Consider the following 21,262-nt stretch of genomic DNA (forward strand, 5'->3'; position numbering starts at 1 on the left):
CACGTTTTAATGGTGTAATTAGATATAATTACATGTTCAAATGATTACACATATGAACACTAATTACATAATTGAAGACAATTATGCTAACTAGGTAAATACGTAATTAACTCAAAATCTCTTGTAAAATCAAGGAAATTTGCACAACGGCCAAAGAAAGTAAAATCACAATGACAAAGAAAGAGCCCTTTCAGTCTGACAGCTCCGAGATCAGCCAGCTGGGTGTAGTGGGGGGAGACCTGGCCGCTTCACTTCGGGTGGGCCAAAGCTTAGTTCAGCTGCCTCTTCCATTTTGTAGCCTCCTAAAAGGAAAGTGAATGCTGAAGCAAAAAGCTACGCGGCGGTTGTGTTTGTCTTGGTGTCTGGCAAAGATTTTCTGAGCTCCTTCGGCTGGAGTTTGGTGGTTCGTTGGCTGTAGCCCCTCTTCCCTGTGCTATCAATGCTCCCTGATTTGAGGCTCTCCAGTTCCCTTTGGCAATCTTCTCGGTTCCTTGTTGCTTGATATTGTGATGATTGCCTTCGCTCGACAAGTCTGCTCCCTTCATCCTGTCCTTTTATTTCTAGCTGCAAGCTGAACCAGGTTTTTTTTCTTTTCCTTAATGTCTATTTGCAATTCTGTTGATACGTGGGAACTGTTCCCAGATCCCTTTCCTTGGCACTCGTGGGAGTCATTTAAAGGTATGCCAGGAAAGCTCAGCAAGACATGGATGATGCTATTTGTGATTACTGAATTTTTCGTAAATTTTCTTCTCGTTGGGTTCTGAATTGAAAAGAAGTTGGAATCTCAAAGTCAATGGGATTCAAACACGTGGTCAATTTGTTTTCCCTGAGCAAAGGCCTTGCCAGAACCCTTCTAAACCGTGCCAGGCACAGGGCAGAAGAGACTCCGTCCTTTTCCAGTGTTGTTTAATACTCTTTTAGACTTTGTCACTGTCTGAAGGAGACTTCATCCTCTGAAAGAAAGGAAAAAAAAAAGTGTACCCAGAAGCAAAACCATGGCAACCGCGGTGTGTTTTGGTGTCTGTCACTGGCGCTTTCAAGCAGAAACCTGGGAGCTTCCATCCTGGCTGAGCCCAGATGTCCCTTGTCCCACCTCTTGTCTAGCCCCTGGAGCACACAGGTACGATGTGCTGCGTCTTGCAGCCTCTGGGTTTTGGGATCGTCCGATCAAAAGGTTGTATCTGATGGCTGCAGTAACTAGGTATGGAGAGATTTAATTCCCAGGTGTGAATATTCTGTCTTTTGGAAGCAGTTTAGACTCCTGGGCTTCACGTCGTTGTGTTGGTTAATAATTTGTGACTATTAGTTACACAGTACAATTATATGTTGTATTTTGAAAGGAAAAAATGTGTTCCTTAACAAAAAATTCACTGTTTTTATAATTTCAGTTAATACTTCTGATATTTTATATTACAAAAAATTGTGGGCTTGATGCAGTATCTGTGACTTGTGCTGAGCAGCTGCTGATCTTTTCTGGCCTTAAGATCTGTTGATAGCATTTCATACCAAGCTGCCTTCTCAGCTGAGCTGAGCTCTCTTGTCACGATTTCTTCTCCTTTCCCTTTTCTCCCTGCTACTACCCTTCCCAATTCTCCCACCTTTCAAGCAAAAATAAAATGTCATCTCTTTTCTTTGTCGTCACAGCTAAAACAAGATAAATCTTAGGATCTCACGCTCATTTTTAGCTCAATGCAATTGTAAGGTGTAATTCAGCGGATATGAGCGTTGGTTCCTGTGGAAGGAAGACAGAGCACAGCTAATGTTACTGGATCACTGAGATTTAGGATTTAGTTCAAAAAGATGTCTGGAAATAAGGCAGGTACGCATCTTCAGTCTCAGAGGTGTGCAGTGCAGGGTGTGCTGTAGGAAATCACAGAGTCCCAGCATGGCAGGGGTTGGAAGGGACCTCTGTGGGTCACCCAGCCCAACCCCCTGCCCAAGCAGGGTCACCCAGAGCAGGCTGCACAGCACCGCGGCCAGGCGGGTCTGGAATATCTCCAGAGAAGGAGACTCCACAGCCTCCCTGGGCAGCCTGGGCCAGGGCTCCGTCACCCTCAGAGGGAAGAAGTTCTTCCTCATCTTCAGCTGGAGCTTCCTCTGCTTCAGTTTATGCCCTTTGCCCCTTGTCCTGTCGCTGGACACCACTGAAAAGAGCTTGGCCCCGTCCTCCTGACCCCCACCCTGCAGATATTTGGAGGCATTTCTAAGGTCCCCTCGCAGCCTTCTCTTCTCCAGGCTGAACAAGCCCAGCTCCCTCAGCCTTTCCTCCTAGGAGAGATGCTCCAGTCCCCTCATCATCCTCATAGCCCTCCACTGGACACTCTCCAGTAGTTCTTCATCTTTCTTGAACTGGGGAGCCCAGAACTGGACACAGCACTGCAGATGGGGCCTCACCAGGGCAGTGTAGAGGGGAAGGAGAACCTCCCTCGCCCTGCTGCCCACACTCCTCTTGATGCACCCCAGGATCCCATTGGCCTTCTTGGCACCCAGGGCACACTGCTGGCTCATGGTCACCCTGTCGTCCCCCAGCACTCCCAGTCCCTCTCCGCAGAGCTGCTCTCCAGCAGCTCAGCCCAGCCTGTACTGGTGCATGGGGTTGTTCCTCCCCAGGTGCAGGACCCTGCCCTTGCCCTTGTTGAACCTCATCAGGTTCCTCTGCACCCAACTCTCCAGCCTATCCAGGTCTCGCTGGATGGCAGCACAGCCTTCTGGTTTATCCACCACTCCTCCCAGTTTGGTGTCATCAGCAAACTTGCTGAGGGTACACTCTAACTCTTCATCCAGGTCATTGATGAAGAAGTTAAACAAGACTGGGCTGAGTACCGACCCCTGGGGCACACCACTCATTACAGGCCTCGCTGTAAGGTCCAAAGTGGACGTAAAGGCAGAGCCCGATTGTCATCAGCTTTCAATATTTAGAAGGGAGTTTTCTCAGAGTCTCTTCGTGCACCAAGTCTGCTATAGGTGGTGTCTGAAGTACCGCATGATTTTTCTGGATTACGTTTTATGAAGTTTTTAAAATGGGAGCTGGTTTGAGTAAACAGACTGATATTGCATCGCACGAAATCAATAACCTCGGTGCTATTTGCAGAAGACAATGTAGTGGAAAAAGAGCCGTTTAAAGCCAGCGTTTTATGATGTTCAGTTAAGTGGATTTAATTTGTTCGAGCAGAGGTGGGCCAAAACGGCGTCCGGGCTCCCGTCGGAGCGCACGGTGCGGGTCTGCTGCCTCGGCAGACTCCAGCTTTGCTGGAGGAGGGAAGGCAGTGCCGCGCGTGCTTCTGCGCGAGCAGAGAGTTAAGGATCCACCAAACTTTGCACTGGAGCCCTGGGAGGTACAAGCATGTCCTGGAACCAAGTTTGGTTTCAAGTTTTCGTGCAGAAGGAGAGCAAGTGCTTCTTTCTGGCTGTTGTTGGCTCATCCGTAGTGAGCGTGTGGGTCCCTGCCTCGCGGCGCGCGCCGTCTGCACCGAAATAGCTTTCTGTTGCAGTTCTATTTTCGCCACGCGTGCAGCCGTGCTGGCGTCAGCGACTGCTGCTTTTGTTCCCTCCTTTACAGACACATTGGTTTGTGAGACTCGTCAGTCGGTTTAAAGGCTGCCTGTCTGTCCCAGAATATCTCCCCTACTGATTTTTGCAGGGAGCAGTCGAGATCTGTGTTGCTGAAAGACCAGAAGAGAAACATTTTCATCCATCTTTATCAGTTTACTTGGAAGTCTCTGACAGCATTCTGGGTCTGCTCTGTAAAGCTGCTGTTCTTCAATACGCTGTTTCTCCCGGGGGTCCTGCATGGCGGTGAAATGGGTAGAGATGGAGAGAATGAGAAGCAGAAGTAAGAGCTGAAACGATGGTTATCAAAGGGAAAAAGCAACAATTTTAAACTGCCGAGATTTCGAGATGGCTTTGTCACTTTGAGATGCAATTCTGTGATGAAGAGTGACTTTTAAGTAGAAAAATCCTATTTAGCAGCCACTTTTTCCTCTCTCTGTTTAGACTCTAGTCTTCTGAGTTTAATGACAGAAGCACATTTTTATGCCCTTTTGCTCTTGAGAGAGACAAGCAGTTCTGGGAATGGGGGAGCTGAGGGCTTCTGGCTTCCCACCCCTGCTTGTCCTGTGGTTGCAGAGCAGCTCCTTGAACCTCTGTCCTCCTCTATCGCCCTCCCACATCCCCATCCCCAAACTTTATGAAGGCATCACCTCTGGCTGCTGGGAGGTGAGGGTCATGCTGCTCCAAGGCCAGTAAAGCTGGGCTTTGGAAGGTCGTGCAGTGAAGACCAGCAGCCACATGAGGCACTTTGCTTGGAAAACTGAGATAGAAAGGGTTATTTTGTGTAAGGTTGGGTTTCTGCATCTTTGGACGCTTCGAGGACGGTGTGTTGGCTGCTGGGTGGTGGAAATCCAGCACCGGGCGACGGTGTGGGCTATAGTGCTGGTTCCTAACGGTGAGCGTGAGGAGACTTCACATCCCTGGCTCGATGCTGAAACCTCCACCGCTCCTGGAGAAGTCCTTCGGCACTGCTGACTTCGATTGAGTGAAACGTCTTGGAGAGAAGATGTTTTGCATAAGCATCTTAGGCTGAGCAAATGGAAAGTGATTTCCAATCCATTTTATTACTGCCTTAACTTTGCCTCTTGTGTTGAAAATTGATCTGCTATTGAATTTCAGTCCCTCATGTATGTTTTAAAGCTGTTGATCGCTTTTCCCTGATTTTTCATTTGATGCTGCAAAGTTGCTGAGCTTATCACTTGCACTCTTGAGCGTTGTTCTGTTGCCTTAATGAGTACTGGGGCTTTTCTCTGTACCCTTGCCGGTTCTTCAACGTCTTCTTGGGGGGTAACTCTCCCAACAGGACTGTTGCCTTAGACTGTATTCCAAGGGAAATTGTAAAAGCTTCAGGTAGAGACAATGGGAAACTCCTAATCTATCTGAGTATTTTCTGCTTTATACAACCAGTGACTGGTCTCCAGGTTATCAGCTCTCTTACCATAGCATTGCTCTGGGAATTCATGTGAGTTTGATTATACCAGCCTTTCTTTGTGAGAACTGTGAGGATTTTAGGTCGTTTACTGTACCTGTAAGGCAGTAATAGTTCTCTGATGGTCTCACCACCAAGCTTAGCAGCAGTAGCTACAAGGTAGAAAAAGCCTTGTATTTATTTGCCTTTAAACCATGTAAGAGTGGTAATGAATGAATATCCATGCATTTAAGTTATGAGGAGGTGCTTATGACTCTGGTGGTTTAACGTGGTTAACAACATCGGAAGGCCACCATAAAAGTTAATAACCAGGAATTCAAATGGTTCTACGTCTGCTTCGTCCTGCCCTTAGGTTATGTTCTCTGCTATGAAGGTGAAAAGTTTCGTTTTTGTACAAATTAATGCTGCTGAATAAAAAAAAGCTGAGAGAATAATAGAAATAGAACATTCACAGATGTTTGGATCATTTAATGAAACTCCTTGACTAATTTAGTTGGTGGACGGTAAATAATGTCGCATCAGGAAGTCATAACCATGCAAGGCCCTTAGAAGTCCTGCAGGTAGTGACAATTTTTAAATGATATTGAGCTCAGTAGAAACAAGGCTCTGTGAAATTCGTTGAATTCAGTTCTTCCCAGTTCACAGGAACCTTATAAATGCTTATAAATATCTGCAGGGTGGGTGTCAGGACGATGGGGCCAGGCTCTTTCCAGTGGTGCCCAGCGACAGGACAAGGGGCAATGGGCACAAACTGAAGCAGAGGAAGCTCCAGCTGAAGATGAGGAAGAACTTCTTCCCTCTGAGGGTGACGGAGCACTGGAACAGGCTGCCCAGGGAGGCTGTGGAGTCTCCTTCTCTGGAGATATTCCAGCCCCGCCTGGACACGGTGCTGTGCAGCCTCCTGTGGGTGACCCTGCTTGGGCAGGGGGTTGGGCTGGGTGACCCACAGAGGGCCCTTCCAACCCCTGACATTCTGTGGTTCTGTAATGCTAGAGAAGGTATTCTCCTGCCACGCAGAATGAAGAAAAACCTTCATCCTTCAGTGAGATATTTATAGTAAAATGTATATTGATTATTCAGTATAAAAGTGCTAATTTTCTGAAGCAGTGAAACATCTTAAAGTAATAAGGAAAAACATTATAGTCAAACTGGAATAAATCACTGCAATTAATCATTTAGCAGGTTACTCAAAGATGTTTGGAGAACGTATGTAGAGTTTCCCCCAGGCGCTACCTTTTCAGAAAGAAACACAGACTTATTCACTAAGCAAGATGCTGTAAGAAGGATCTAAAGGAGGGTTATTTTACCAATTTACCTAATGACGGCAATATTCTTTTCTTCAGCATCCACTCATTAATTTCCTCTTGAATTGTTCAGTGATCACTTAAATTTTTTCACTTATATCCAGTTACTCTTTAGGTTTTCAGCCTCTGAGTGTAAGAAATCCTTATTCTGCACTTCCAAAGCCAAATTCTTAATTCTTGGTGTTCAGGTCTTAGACCTGTGTGGTGGCTAATTTTCAGGAGTTTGGGTTCGGCGGGGGGGTTGGACTAGATGACCCACAGAGGTCCCTTCCAACCCCTACTATTCTGTGATTCTGTGATTCTGTGATTTACAATCTGGGCGGAACAACTGAGACGCGAGCCTTCTAGATTTAAGAACAGTGAAGAACCTTTGCATTGAAATCCTAGTACTGGAGAAACTGTGTTTAAAAATCTAGTTTTGATTGACGAAAACCCTCCGAAAGTCAAATGGACAAATAACATGAAAGACCAAAAGAGAAAAAAGTTATATTGTTTTTTTGGGGTAAGTCCTTACCTAAAGCACATCCTTTTCTTACCTGACTCTGCCATGCGCGTCTGGACTACCCCATCCCCATATCTGCTGCCTGGTGACACGTCTGAGATGGACTCTGCTCCATCGGGTTGTGGGCATGGAGATGTGGTGTGGTAAAGCTCCACAAATGCCTTTGCAGGATTTGTAGCAAATAAATCAGTGCCAACTCTGAAGCGAAATTCGTGGCAAGTGTAGAACTTGGATTTGTTGCCAGCTTTGTTCTTTTCTGGGTCCTTGACCACTACCCTGTTGTGTATGACATACAAGTTGCTTGGTCTGAGATAATGGAAGGGTCTGATCATGTTTCACGTGGTTGCTGTGAAACGTTCCTGACGCAACGAGGAGCTGGGTTTACTGGGATGTTGGGAGGAGTTCCATTTTGCCTGGTGTACCCAGGAGACGTGTCATTTGTGCAGGCAGGGTGGCAGGGCGTGCGAAACCCCTGCGTTTGGGATGCCAGGTGACGCCGGTGGGGCTCGGGTAACTCTTGGGTAACTTGGGTTTGGGTACGAAATAGCAATCATCTGTCTTGCAGAAGTGCAGGAACTTCAGAAATGAAGGAACAGTCAGCTTAGATATAGTTTTTCTCAGATTATCAGATGTTGAAGTCTTCAGTTACTCTTGTTGACTCTGTCATTGACTGCGACGTACGGTTTTGGAGCCACCAGCCCGCAGTCTTCCTCCCTAGAGCCCAGCCCCAACATTGCTGCGACTGGTGTGTTTTGGGCTAAAGGGAACTGTGAACAAAGCACTGTAGGACTTGATTGCTTGTAACTTTGTGGTTTTAATGCTGATTTTCTCAGTAATTAATAACCACAATTTTTTCCTCTGTTAGAGAATAGAAGGAAGTCTTTTATTTTCCTATGTGTTATAGCAGTCAAGCTGGAAAATAGCAATTTCTCTGTGATCTCTGGCACGGAATCAGAACTGAACATGTCCTGCATGTTAACAGTTGCTGTCACAGACTGCTTTTAGTTAGATCAGTGAAAAATTGTGCTTTTGGATGCCAGCCTACTGAAGCAGCAGTATGTGTGTCAACATGAGCACACGAGTTGTCCCATGAAGGTAGCAGCATCAGTCACCTGCCTGGCCTGGGGACGGGGCTCCGTTTTCTTCCTCGTGTTTCTGTGAAGCTTGAGCAGTCCAGAAATGGACCCAGTCTTCCGAGGTGACTGCATCCTGGCTGCTGCAACTTGAAGAAATATGTTTGGAAACTGGAGACTCTCCAGTTCTGCATTTGTTTTGCACTGATAACGGTTTTCTAGCTCTGTCCAAGACAGAGGATCATCGTTTCTGTCAGTAAGCAGGGTTTGCTTTGGGTTGGCTGCTTTGCCACGCTAATATTCCACGTAAGAATTTTTGAACAATAATCAGTACTTTTACCCGAAGCCATTTTTAAGTCCAGTATTCCAGACGTTACCATATGAAATGAATAGGAAGAGAATTTTTCATACCACTGTTGCGTGTTTGATAGCCTGTTGCAATATCTATTCCAAAAACGAAAGAGAAAAGTTAGGCAAAATATTCTCAGAGGTTTTTTTTTAATCTGCATTTTTAGTCTAAAATTGTAAAGTCTATGACTCCTACTGCAGTTGCAGGAAAGCTCGCTGAGATAACTGCAGCTGTAGGGTGAAATATGACTGCGTGTCTCGGGGCATCTGCTGAAGCCAATAAAACCCTGTCAGAGGTATTGAAGGTTTGGGAAATTACGGGCAGATAGAAATCGGAGAAGTACATAGGTCGTGATATGGCTAGATGGGTCATAACTTACTAATTTTTAGAAGATGAATAATGTTTAATCCAGCTGTTCGTAAATCATTTTTTACTTCTACATTTTTTGCAAGAAAAAAACAGAAAAAATAAAAAAATTATAAAGACAGACCATAATCACCTGGCAGAGCAACAACAATACATGGGTGGGATTCCCAATTGTGCTTCAGGGTAGCAATGAGTACTCTGGGAAACCGCATCCCTGGAAGCCAGCGAGTGCACGTCTGCGTAAGGGATTAACATTTATCAGCCCGATTTGTGCACGCTGTGATGCGCGGATGTAACTTTTTAATTAAAACTTTGCATTACAAGCAAGAATGGCTTGGACTCCTCGGTGGAACGGAGTTTATTTACTTCCCGTGTTATCCCCGCTGTCTGGGCAGGCACGCAGGACTGCTGCTGTGCTAGGGGACTCGGAGGAGCAGATGATGGATAGCAAACACTGATAAAATGCACGTGGGTGAGGGATTGTTTTGTGCCAAGTTATATGAAAATATCTGAATCACAGAATCACAGAATAGTAGGGGTTGGAAGGGACCACTGTGGGTCATCTAGTCCAACCCCCCTGCCCAAGCAGGGTCACCCAGAGCAGGCTGCACAGCACCGCGTCCAGGCGGGGCTGGAATATCTCCAGAGAAGGAGACTCCACAGCCTCCCTGGGCAGCCTGTTCCAGTGCTCCGTCACCCTCAGAGGGAAGAAGTTCTTCCTCATCTTCAGCTGGAGCTTCCTCTGCTTCAGTTTGTGCCCATTGCCCCTTGTCCTGTCGCTGGGCACCACTGGAAAGAGCTTGGCCCCATCCTCCTGACCCCCACCCTGCAGATATTTATAAGCATTTATTAGGTCCCCTCGCAGCCTTCTCTTCTCCAGGCTGAACAAGCCCAGCTCCCTCAGCCTCTCCTCACAGGAGAGATGCTCCAGTCCCCTCCTCATCCTTGTAGCCCTCCGCTGGACTCTCTCCAGTAGCTCTTCATCTTTCTTGAACTGGGGAGCCCAGAACTGGACACAGCACTGCAGATGGGGCCTCACCAGGGCAGTGTAGAGGGGAAGGAGAACCTCCCTCGTCCTGCTGGCCACACTCTTCTTGATGCACCCCAGGATCCCATTGGCTTTCTTGGCAGCCAGGGCACGCTGCTGGCTCATGGTCACCCTGTCGTTCACCAGGACACCCAGGTCCCTCTCCGCAGAGCTGCACTCCAGCAGGTCCGTCCCAAGCCTGTACTGGTGCATGGGGTTGTTCCTCCCCAGGTGCAGGACCCTGCATTTGCCTTTGTAATTTGCATTTGCCTAGTTGAATGTGCAATCTAATGCTTGGGTTTTTTTGGTTTTTTTTTGTTTTTTTTTTTTTTTAAAAAAAGCACTAGTAATCTAGAGGCTTTCTGAATCCTCTGCCATAAAGAAGCGTGGAGGCTACTTTGGTACTTGAGGCTGATACCTGCTGCAATGTCCCAAAAGCCCGTGGTCCCCCTTTGTCACCATTTCCCGCCTTGAAAATGGGAGAACGTCGGTGCTGTGGCAGCAGTCGCTCTGAAGGTCACTGCGTTAATGAGTGATGAGGACTTGGACTCTAGAGCTGTGAAATGCTCCAGCTTTAAGGGTGGATTTGATGATCTCAGTCTCTTAAAAGTCATGGGAGGTTGCCCCGAAGCATGGACTGGAGCTCGCAGTGGGCAAAACCACTGAGGACCTCTCTGAAGAGGTTCTAAGCCTCAGACATTTGGCTTTCCCGTGTGCAATTTTTTGATTACTGCATTAGCATAGTGTTTGAGAGTCATCTTTCTTCACAGTGCGTTCGATAAATTACGAAGCAGTATTGATCAGCGTGTTTTTGTGTGTGTGTTAGGTTAAAGCTAAGGTAAATAATGAACTGCAGTTAAATCAGACCGGTGACATTCCTGGAGGAGATCTTTAAAGAGAGAATTTAGTTAACGGTGTTCTTTTTATTCTTCAGGGATCTCCACGCGCACTACAAAATTAATTAGTTTGTAAAACTCCTCCTCTTTCCCTTAAAACATATGTGTATATAGATGTTTATAGCTGAAAATCTATTTTTGTTGATAGCCAAACAGTATCCTGTTAAAATTCCTTATAATAAAAAAAAGATACATATATCAACGTTAAGGTGCGGTGGAGGGGGAAGGCTTTTGCATTGATCAAAAAGATGAAACTCTGACAGTATCTAAATAGACTTAGCTATATTTTTTTTTTGTGTAAGTTATGTAATGTTACCAGTTACATAGATGCTGATGATACTTATAACATGTTATTTCAGTTCCACGTTCTTTTGACAAGGCAGACTGCCTTCCACTGGAAATTTTTTGTGGGAGAGGAAGGGGAGGAAGAAAGAAGTCATGCTATCAATTTTTTTTCCAGATAAAAATCAAACAGAGCTGTTTTTACAGTTCTGATTACATAAAGGGAAATAAAACATGCAAGAGATTCAGTGAACCTCGTAACTACGGTTTCAAAATACTTCTCGAGCATTTAAAGTATATATGATGAAATTGTATTCTGCTGCATGCAGAAGCTGAGTGTTCCAAAATTATCCTGCAGCACATTTATATGGATGATTTAAAAAGCCCCAGAGCCAAGAGTTGAGAATAGAAGTACAGACAGATTGAGACTGGTAAATATAGCGGTGCCAAGAGCGTCTCTCTCGCATACGGACCAAATGCTGTAGCTGTGGAGTTTGGCATATTCGCGTTGTCCCAGAGCAGGAGAACCGAGTGAGAGTTACGCAGGTCACCTGGCAAGAGGGCAAAGCCAGTCGGGCTTACGAATTGAACAAGCCAGAAGTAGGTGAACATATTTTGGAGATGTTGTTTGCTGTAATTTCAGCCTCTGTAGCCCACGCTTGCTCTTGTTTCAAGAGGAGGAGAATTTACATGGGCTACAGCTGGTCATGAATTTTTCACTTCAGTGCCTTTTGTAGATCTCTCCTGCCCAGGAGAAGTTTCTGACGAGAGGCAGACTGATCCTTGCCCACCTTGTGCTCTTGACCAGGTTACTGGGGTCCAGACCCTAGTTCTGGGACAGGGCTGGGAACGGTGGAATTCAAGTATCTGTGCACCCCTGGGGAATGATCTCCCTCCAGCCAAGGCAACCCTGAGGGCAATCTTGGAATCCACCAAGGGCTGTCCGGCTCAGCCGTGGGACCATTCTTCATATGGGAAGGGCTGGAAGCACAGTGTTTCCCGTTCAGCCTTGAAATCTGAATCAATGACTGCAGAACTGTTGATCTTCAACATGACATAGAATTAGTGGATGGGGTGGAAAAGAGACAGCTTGCAGAAGCTTCAGAAGAGATCTTCTTGCATAAAGTCTTCTTTCTGCGAGTATCCCACTTGTGCCCTCTATAGGCAAGAAAAACCTACCATTAAAAAAACGCATTTTTGGTCTGGAACAGGATGTTGCTTGTCCTGGTCATTAAATTAGTGTGAAATGAAGGAGGAGGAGGTGCCTGGGGAGTCTCTGGAGGTCTGGTGCATTTGGAGATAGCTTGGTCCGCCGAGCCATGCGGGCAAGGGCCCGGGTCATCAAGCAAGAGTGTTAGCGATATGTATCCACCTCTGTGCAGCTGATGGTTGTAGTGGGCTGTTACTGGTGTTTCTATGGTTTTGGAATTGAAAAGTTCACTTTATAAAGTCTTCACTATTGGAAAATAATGACCAAACTAAAGGAATCTGTTATTGCCGTAAATGACATTAAAAAAACCAAACCATCTATTTGAAGAAATAGACATTAGTGGTTTGTTGCAGTTTCAAGCAACTGATCATTTGACTCCTTAAAATTGGATTTCATTGCTGCTGAAAGACAACCCATTAGTTGTTTAGAAGGTGCTTTCCAATGCACTGTCATCTTTCAGCCACCTTTTCTGGTGGGCTCTTCTCATGGCCATTAACGAGGGATTTTCTGCAGCTGTTCCAGCTGTGTGTCATGGGTGGTGGCTTGAGTTGTTTTCCATATCTCTGTTAGTGGCATTTAATTTTTGTGGGGTGTTTCCATCAAAAAAAATCAACTATTTATAAGAGAGGGTGATGAATGCAAGATTATTATTCAGGGACTCTTGGATGAAGTGTTTAATTGTACGATGAAGTGCGAGCTATTCAGTTTTCTGGAGAAGTTCCTCGAGTCCTCCAACATAAATTCCTGGCCACCACACATGTGGTTCTCAGTTCAGTGAAGAGATCTATACTCTGCTCACTTTCACAGACTTAAAGTAACAATCTCTTTTGGTGCTTGCTCAGATCAGGTGGACCAAAACAGCAGGAAGTGCCTCTGACAGATTTCAAGACTCGAGTGTCTTCAATGAAACGCTGAGGATATCCAACATCCAGCGACACCAAGGAGGACGCTACTACTGCAAGGCTGAGAACGGCTTGGGTTCGCCAGCCATAAAGTCCATAAGAGTGGATGTGTACTGTAAGTAAACCGCTTGGGACGTTCTTACTGTGCTTTTTATTAATTTCTTATAATACCTGGAGTCACAATAGAAGTGACCAGCTCTTTGCAAAGCCCGGTTTTAAACTACTTCAGGGCAGATTCTGCAGCTTTTGGGAGCATTTATGGTCAAAAGGCTTGTGGCTGCTCCCAGTGAAGTCACATGGGGCTGCTCGCCTATGGAAATATCTTTAAAGAAAATCACAATACTTTGGTAAGAAAGATGAAACTCAGGTGCAACTCAGTCTCCTCAGTTATCAGAGGAAGGTTTGTCTGCAGCTGGCATAGGGGGAAGATCTAGTACATGGCACAGCCCTTAATCTCTTGTACTTTTGTCTGCATTTGCCCTCAAAACTGATATGGGAGCAAGTACAGATTATTTTTTTTGCTATTTGCATTAATTATTGTGGAAAGACATTGCTTTTTTTTTTTTTTTACATGACAATCTCTTCATGTTCCTATGATATGGGGTTTGAAAAGCTGCACTTGAAATGATGGGCAGTGAAAAATATGAAGTATTGGGATTGCAATGCAGTTGGTCCCTAGAGCTGGCAGCAAAAGAGGAAACAATTGAAAACATCATACTGCAATAAACACACAAAATGGGAAAAATAAAATGCCAGTGTGACTTGCAGAGACTGCAGTGCCAGGGAGTGGGCCAGTCAGACCAAGCAAGGCTCTCGTTCATTGCTGTGGGTTCAATGGCAAACTTTGCATCTGACTCCATAAATTATGTGTTGGAAAGCGAGATGACCTACATACCTGAAACAACTGTGGGTTTGTGTACACTTCTGATGAAGAATAACTATTCAAAATCTGTTTGAAAAGCTCCAAAGATAGCAAGTCTTTGCAATACACATTTGGAGACTCTTCTGATGCAAGTCGTGTCGTGTAAACAAATACGTTTACATGCCACAGATAGGTAGGTGGAGCTCAAAGTTAGCCCTTCACTCTCCCGTGTCCTTCAAAATAAACCTGACTGTCTTCTGGCTATACAAGCAATGGGCTTGTGGTTCCCCACAGGCACCTTCTCTCTGTCAGACGGATCTCAGGATGTGTGTTAGTTCAGAGACCCAGCTGGTGACCAGTTTAGTGGGGTGGTTATGGAACTGGTGGAGGAGGGCGACTGGCTTTTGGGGGGTTTTCTTGCCTGGTGTTTGCACTTTGCTTCATGATGTGCTTAACGGGTTATAACATACCAATGCCAAATTTGTAAATCCTTTAAGAACAATAACTGAATTAGCGATTAATTGCTCATTAACACGTTGGAGTCCAATAAATGAACAGGCAACCTTAGAGATGGCATAAAAGCACACCATGCAAAGACGTTACAAGCATCCAGTGTTTCTAACGGGGCTGGCCCGAGGTTTGCGGTGAGGGCGAGCGGGACGCTCGGTCCAGGCAGCGTTCAGGGATCGGTGGTGCAGGTCGGGGTCCCAGCACCCGGTGAGCCCCAGAGTCCTCCACGCACACACGGCTGCTGAAAGCGTTGTGTCGGTCAGCCCTGTGTAGCCGTTCAATAAAAACCCCAAGAGCAAACAGTTAACTCTTCTTTTGGATGCTGTTAGAGCACTTCCCTCTAACCACAGCATCCACGTATGAGATTTTCTTTAATTTTTAATTTCAGGCATGGCTGTGAAGCTGATAGTGGCAGGAAAAGTAGCCTCCCAACTGGGATGCTACATGGTCTGAACAGGAAGGGTTGAGAAATAATGTTTTGAAATTTTGATTTTTCTTGAGTTTCATTGAGATTTCCTTCTGGAATACATCTTTTTCCTTGTATCATATTTTGTTTAGCTATTGATATGTGTTCTTGGATTTGCTGTCTGGGATTTATTACAGGCTTAACTTTGGTTTTTACATCATATGCTGCTTCTTAATATACCTCAAATACAGATGATGCGTTTCTGGAACATGACAAACTTCAGGTTCCAGCTGCGATTAAATCCTAGGTGATTTCCCATCGTATTCAGGCTGATATTTCACTAGGTATTTTCATCTGTTAAGGATCAGACATTTGCAGGCAGGCAGTACTGCTGTGGTAAGCTTAAGGTGCCAACGCAGATTGGATCTGGCTGTGAATAAGATAGGAGAAAAAACCCCTACATCCCACAGAAAAGTTCATAAGAAACCAAAGTAATGGGAAATGAAATATTTCTGTTGAAATTTCCAAGTAGCCACTTCTGTCTTTTTTGAGTTGAAATTTTCTGGTTTGATTTTCTGCTTGTTGAATATTTACTTTATGGATTGTATATTGTGTGTGCTGTGTCAAGAACTCTGGGCAGTACTGAGCAGGAATGTTGGGAGTGGAAGTGTTTTCTTGAGTGATTACGCATAAGATGCTTTTGCTTGGAGACCTCAGAAAGAACCATAAGTATCACAAGTCCTCAGCCAACATTTTCTACCAAAATGTGTTTTATTTCTTTTAGTGAATGCAAGTTTAGTAAATTATGTAAAGAAAGACACTTTTCTTACCGATTTAGGTAACTGTCAAAATAAAACTTGTGGAAACCAGATGATGCTCCCTTTGGAAAGCAAAACTTTATGATTGGAACAAGAAAGAAATGTTTTTCATTTTTTCTGAATCCTTCAAATGTGTTTAAGGAAACAAACAATATGTTTATATTTTTTAAAAATCTGTATGGGTGAAAAATCACTTTAGAAGCATCTTGGCTTATAAACCTAAAGAGAGAAAATTATATTAAAGTTGTGTTCCACTGCAGATTCATATCAAGAGCACGTCCGAAGCGCTAATTTAAGTCTTCAGCCTCTAATTTCAAATTTGAAAAGGTACTGTGTCTGTTTAGCTTGAAAATGAATTGTTGAAGAAAATCCGCAAAAAATCTTTGTTTCCTCATTCATCTCCATGATCGACTTGCTGGATGGTTGGGAAATTTTAATATCAACGTTTGGATGGGAAATCTCACTCTCCAGTAATTTCCTGTTTTTCATTTCCCAGTTAGCTCTGGCATTCAGCAACACTTGGAACCACATTTGCTGCTATTGCAATAATTAATTATACAGATATAGAATCATAGAACGTTATGGGTTGGAAGGGACCGTAAGGATCATCTGGTTCCAACCGCTGTCCCATGGGCAGGGACATCTCCCACCAGCCTGGGTTGCTCAAAGCTCCATCCAACCTGGCCTTGAGCACTGCCAGGGACGGGGCAGCCACAGATTCTCTGGGCCACCTGGGCCAGGGCCTCACCACCCTCATGGGGAAGAATTTCTTCTGAATATCTAATCTAAATCTGCCCTCTTTCAGCTTGAAGCCATCCCCCCTTGTCCCATCACTCCATGCCCTTGTCACAGCCCCTCCCCAGCTCTCTCACAGCCCCTCCAGGCACTGGCAGCTGCTCTAAGGTCTCCCCACAGCCTTCTCCTCCCCAGGCTGAGCAGCCCCAGCTCTCCCAGCCTCTCCTCCCAGCAGAGGGGTTCCAGCCCTCGCATCATTGCTGGGGCCTCCTCTGGCCCCGCTCCCACAGCTCCAGCTCTGTCCTGTGCTGAGGGCTCCAGAGCTGGACGCAGGACTCCCGGGGGGTCTCAGCAGAGCGGGGCAGAGGGGCAGAATCCCCTCCCTCGCCCTGTGCCCACGCTGCAGGGGATGCAGCCCAGGGCACGGCTGGGCTGCTGGTGGTGACAGAGCCAGAGCCTTTGTGAGGGGAAAGGAGTGAGAACATTATTTTTATGCACTTTCTGTAGTCTTGAAAATGCTTTTGAGTTTATTATTGCAGGAAAGCTCCATCAGAAGCTGCCAGATGCTTTGCATGGATCTGCAGATGTCTGTTAAACAAATCTCAAAATATCGTTGTGAATTTTCTGTAATCTCAGGTGTTTCCAACCAAATCTTCTGACCTTTTGGTCCTAGGTGTTCACACGGTCCTTGAATCATCTTCTGTAATGATCTAAACTAAAGCTCTTGGGTTGGCCAGGGTGAACATCTGGTGCGTGGTGCGATGCTGGCTGCCGAGGGTTTGCAGAAACCTACCTGTGGTGGGGCATCAGCGGCCGGTGCCTGGCCTGGGCGGTGTGGTTTGGGTCTTTCCTGTGGTGTGGTTGGGAAATCGGTGTAGTGCACCCCGTGAAACCCCCGTCCCTGTCACCCAGCGCTGGTTTCTGTCTGGGGCCACCTGCGGCAGGTGGATGCCGGGTCTCGGTTTCCCCGCTGCGTAGCAGGGCACAGATGGAAGCTTCGTGCAGCATCTGGAAGTAAATAATATTATTGTTCGTAGGCAGATGCAGTTTGTGCCTTCATCTCTGCAAGTTCAATACAGGCCTGAAGGTTGCTCGAGATTATTTTTGTGTGCCCTGTAGTTCTGATTAACCACTTTCTAAAAACTCTCTGGCTGTTGGTCTGAATTCTGTGCTGCTGGAGGGCATGGGATTTTTTTCTGCTCTAAGGCGTTAAACAAAACCCCAAAGATTTTATAACTACATTCCTGGGTAAGGAACTCAGCTGAGGAGGTGAATTAAACACATGCCATCGTTTAGAAAATAGCTGGGGGAAAATCCTTTGCTGGACAAAATGGAGAAAAGGGCTTGGTGAAGAACGAGTGCTGCGAGCCGTTTGCAGTCGGGCACGTGGGCTGGTTTTACTGCGTTCACGTCGGACGCGCCAGCTGGATGACACAATCTCGGGGAGCTCAGGGAAAGCCCTTCAGGTGCAGCATTCCCATCAAGGTGCATTTAGCACCGTTTTTAGGGATGCACCAAGGAGGAGAGCGGATTTTACTGGCCCTTCTGCAGGCGATGGTGGTGGCAGAGCATCTGCTTTGTGTCAAGCTGTCAGGGGTTGTGAGAAGCAAGGCTGCGATCTCTGCTGTTCCTTTAACGTACACGTAATTAAGTCAGACCTTCGAAAACCAGCAGTGCCTTTTGGTCTGACGTCAAAATACTTGAATGTGAAGAACGTGAAGGGGAAAAAAAAAATGGATGGTTCAGTGTTGCCAGAGTTCTCGTTTCACCTACAGCTCCTCATGGAAGGAGAGAGGAGTCCGTGCCCGTTCCCGGGCAGGCACAGGGCCTCCTTCCGACACTTTGCAGCTCAGCTGCTTGGTGTTCTGGGTTAGTTTCTTTAGAAAGATCTCCTTTTTTCACTTTCTGGGGGATAAGACTGTGGTAAATAGCCTAGTAACAATCTCTTCTTTAGAAGACAACTTTCTGTCTGTACTTTATGTGTCTATGAAAGTAGTTTTTTGCTCTCCCAGCTCTGGCCGAAGATCCTCGTTTCTCACATCAGATTAAAACAGACTTGCTCGGTCCCCTCGGCAGCGTGTTCTCCAGAGGGAGGTTTCCATGCTCGCTGAGCCACCAGCAGAAGAAACCGCCTCATCTTTCCAAGCTGTGCTCATCCTAGACTTGACCTCTTTTTCTTCTTTCTCTGGAACCGTGTCTTTAAAGTACATCTCATCTTTCCTCTTTGAAGAAAAAGCTTTTGTACTTGACTCCTAGGAAAAATTTCCTCCTAGGCTTGTGGAGGACACTTTCTCCTTTTGTAAGGAAGGATATTTGTGGTATAAATTAAGTATTTTGATTTAAAGTAGCAGCGCTCCTACAAGAAAGATTTTCTGCTTGTTCCTGAAAGACAATTTACGAGATTTTAAATAAAAAAGTACTAGTTGCTTCATTGAAGATATTTTTTTGTATTCCTCTTGCTTCCCAGATACTTATGGGCAGAAGGGAAGGCTGCACAGCTGGAGTAAAAGCAGGTGGAGGGAAAGGCCAGGTTTATGTTTAAAAAATTCTGAAATTGATTTAGTAGTCAGGATGAAAAATGTTTATCAAACAGATTTAGTACACAGATAGGTGAAGATTTTATTGCATGGTAGAAGAGACACACAGATTGTGCAGAAAACACTGCTTGTTGAGAAAATCTGTAATTCCAGGGATTAAGAGGTTGATACGGGAGTTTAGGGGAAACAACCATTTCTCTTGCTCAGAGATCTGCTTAAATTGTTTCTTGCAGCTCCATTTCCAGAAACCGTCCCTTCACACAGGATTAGTTAGACCCCCTGCAGGGAATTCTGTTCTCACGAAACACGCCGAGTCCCCCACCACCAGCTGCTGCTGTGTGCTCTGGGTTCGGCTGCGTTTCCATTGCAAGAGCAGCCTGGCAAGGGGACGGCCAGGCCAGCCTGGTGCAGTTTATTCACAGCACTCGGTGTATCCTGTGGTTGGTGGGAATGTGCCCTGCACCAATTCAAGTCCTCTGGGTAAGAAAAATGCATTTACAGGAGGGACAAGGCTGTTGCGGGTCCCTGGCTGTTCCTCCCAAATACCTGTTGCTGTGCATGTACATTAGGTGTAAGGTTTGTGGAGGTTGTAGGTGTCTTGGGTCCTGCTTACCACCTGAGAGGGTTCCCTGACTCTTTCACCTACATGTTCAATTCTCTTGTTTCAATTTTTTATGGGTTACTTGTATGGCTTCTGCTTCTCTGAGAGGTCTCCCAGAGCATGGCTGCGGTGATTGCTCTTGCTGTCCATCACCTCCGTTGCCACCAGGCCATTTCTGTTGTTGACGGCTGCCGTGTCGGCCCTGGGCCAGCAGTGAACAGCCTCAGGAGGCTGCAGAACTTGGGTTTGCGAGGTCTGTGAGTGCTCAGGGTTACGTCCTAAGCTTGTCACATCGGTGAGGAGGAGTTCAGGGTCTAGCTTTGGTCTCAATTCCAGCCTCAGTCTTGATGCCCTTAACAGGAACCGTTTGATTCTGAAGAGTCCCCTTTCCATGGGTGTCACGCGTTAAAGACCGCATCAACCCCTGTGTCAGACTGGAGAATCACAGAATGGTAGGGGTTGGAAGGGACCTCTGTGGGTCATCTAGTCCAACTCCCCAACGACTTTGACCAAACCCCTCCTGGGGCTGTGCCTGTCTCCCAGGCTGTTTGCTGCGACTCGGCCGTGCGTCGGGAGAGATGGGACCTCCCGGCTTCGACACACCGAGGTGGCATTGAGTGAGACACGTTCAGTGTTGACAGATTGTTACAGCAAACAAGGAGCCTCACAGCCTCCCTGGCTTGGGATTACACGACGTGCCGCTGATAATACACATCAAATGACAAAAATATCAAACTGCAAATCTTCGGTGTTCGAGCGTGTCTCCTAGAGACGTGTGCAGTCAGGAGTCTGCAGGAGGAGGGTTGTTCAGAGGGAGCACAGGCTCCGAGGTTTGGAGACAGGGATGCTAATTTCCCGTATCAGTCTGGTAAAGGACGTTGCAGGGAAATGCGGCGGGTTCTGGGCTTGTTCAGCCTGGAGAAAAGAAGGCTGAGAGGGGACCTAATATATACTTACAAGTATCTGCAGGGTGGGGGTCAGGAGGATGGGGCCAGACTCTTTCCAGTGGTGCCCAGCGACAGGACAAGGGGCAACGGGCACAAACTGCAGCAGAGGAAGCTCCAGCTGAACCCGAGGAAGAACTTCTTCCCTCTGAGGGTGACGGAGCCCTGGCCCAGGCTGCCCAGGGAGGCTGTGGAGTCTCCTTCTCTGGAGATATTCCAGCCCCGCCTGGATGCGGTGCTGTGCAGCCTGCTCTGGGTGACCCTGCTTGGGCAGGGGGTTGGGCTGGGTGACCCACAGAGGGCCCTGCCAACCCCTACCATGCTGTGATTCTGTGATTCTCTGTTCTGCAGAGGGATTTGGTTGCATCGCTCTCCGTCTCTGTCATGGGCGTTAATGGCTGTCACACTGCTCCGTCCCCACACTCGGCGATCCAGATTCACCCCTGATTTTCTGCCTGCTGCACTAATCCTATGGTTAGGATGCAGAATCAAATGCAGTGTCGATAATTATTTAACTCCCAATAACTGGGTTACTGCAGAAGTACTCTGCATCGTGCTCCAGCCTCTGCCGCGGTGCAGTGCCGGAGCGCTGGAATGTGCCTGTTGGGAAGCCACGGCTTGGCTTTATCTCTTCTTAAATGGCATATACACACATGTACACACAAGTAGTATGAGATACGTACTTACACAGAGCCAAACAGATGTGATAATGAAGATACAGTACTGAGAATGGGGAAGGGAATAGCTGGAACTGCCCGCTGCTCCTCACGTTGCTCCATGTCCTTCTCAGCCTTCCCCAGTTCGCCGCAGTCCTAAGGAGCCAGAGAAGCTCGGTTTAAACTTGCTGGGATGAGGAGGAGGTGACGCTTTCTCCCGGAGCGCTAGTTTGGTCTGGATGAGAGATAATTGTGTGCTCTTCTCGAATGAGAAGTAGGCTGCCCTCCGATTCCCCCTCGCTAC

The 21,262-nt window shown here is 46.5% G+C and overlaps 1 protein-coding gene across 1 annotated transcript in view; it reads left to right on the forward strand.

The window, feature by feature from the left end:
* The window catches only part of MDGA2 (MAM domain containing glycosylphosphatidylinositol anchor 2), a 436,731-nt gene that overhangs the window by 172,867 nt on the left and 242,602 nt on the right, over positions 1-21,262 (forward strand). Inside the window, exon 3 of the mRNA XM_075427304.1 lies at positions 12,830-13,004. Within this exon, the coding sequence (XP_075283419.1) occupies positions 12,830-13,004 (175 nt within the window). The remainder of the gene's footprint in view (positions 1-12,829; positions 13,005-21,262) is intronic.

This window comes from Opisthocomus hoazin, chromosome 7 (genome assembly GCF_030867145.1).
Source record: "Opisthocomus hoazin isolate bOpiHoa1 chromosome 7, bOpiHoa1.hap1, whole genome shotgun sequence".
Lineage (NCBI taxonomy): Eukaryota > Metazoa > Chordata > Aves > Opisthocomiformes > Opisthocomidae > Opisthocomus > Opisthocomus hoazin.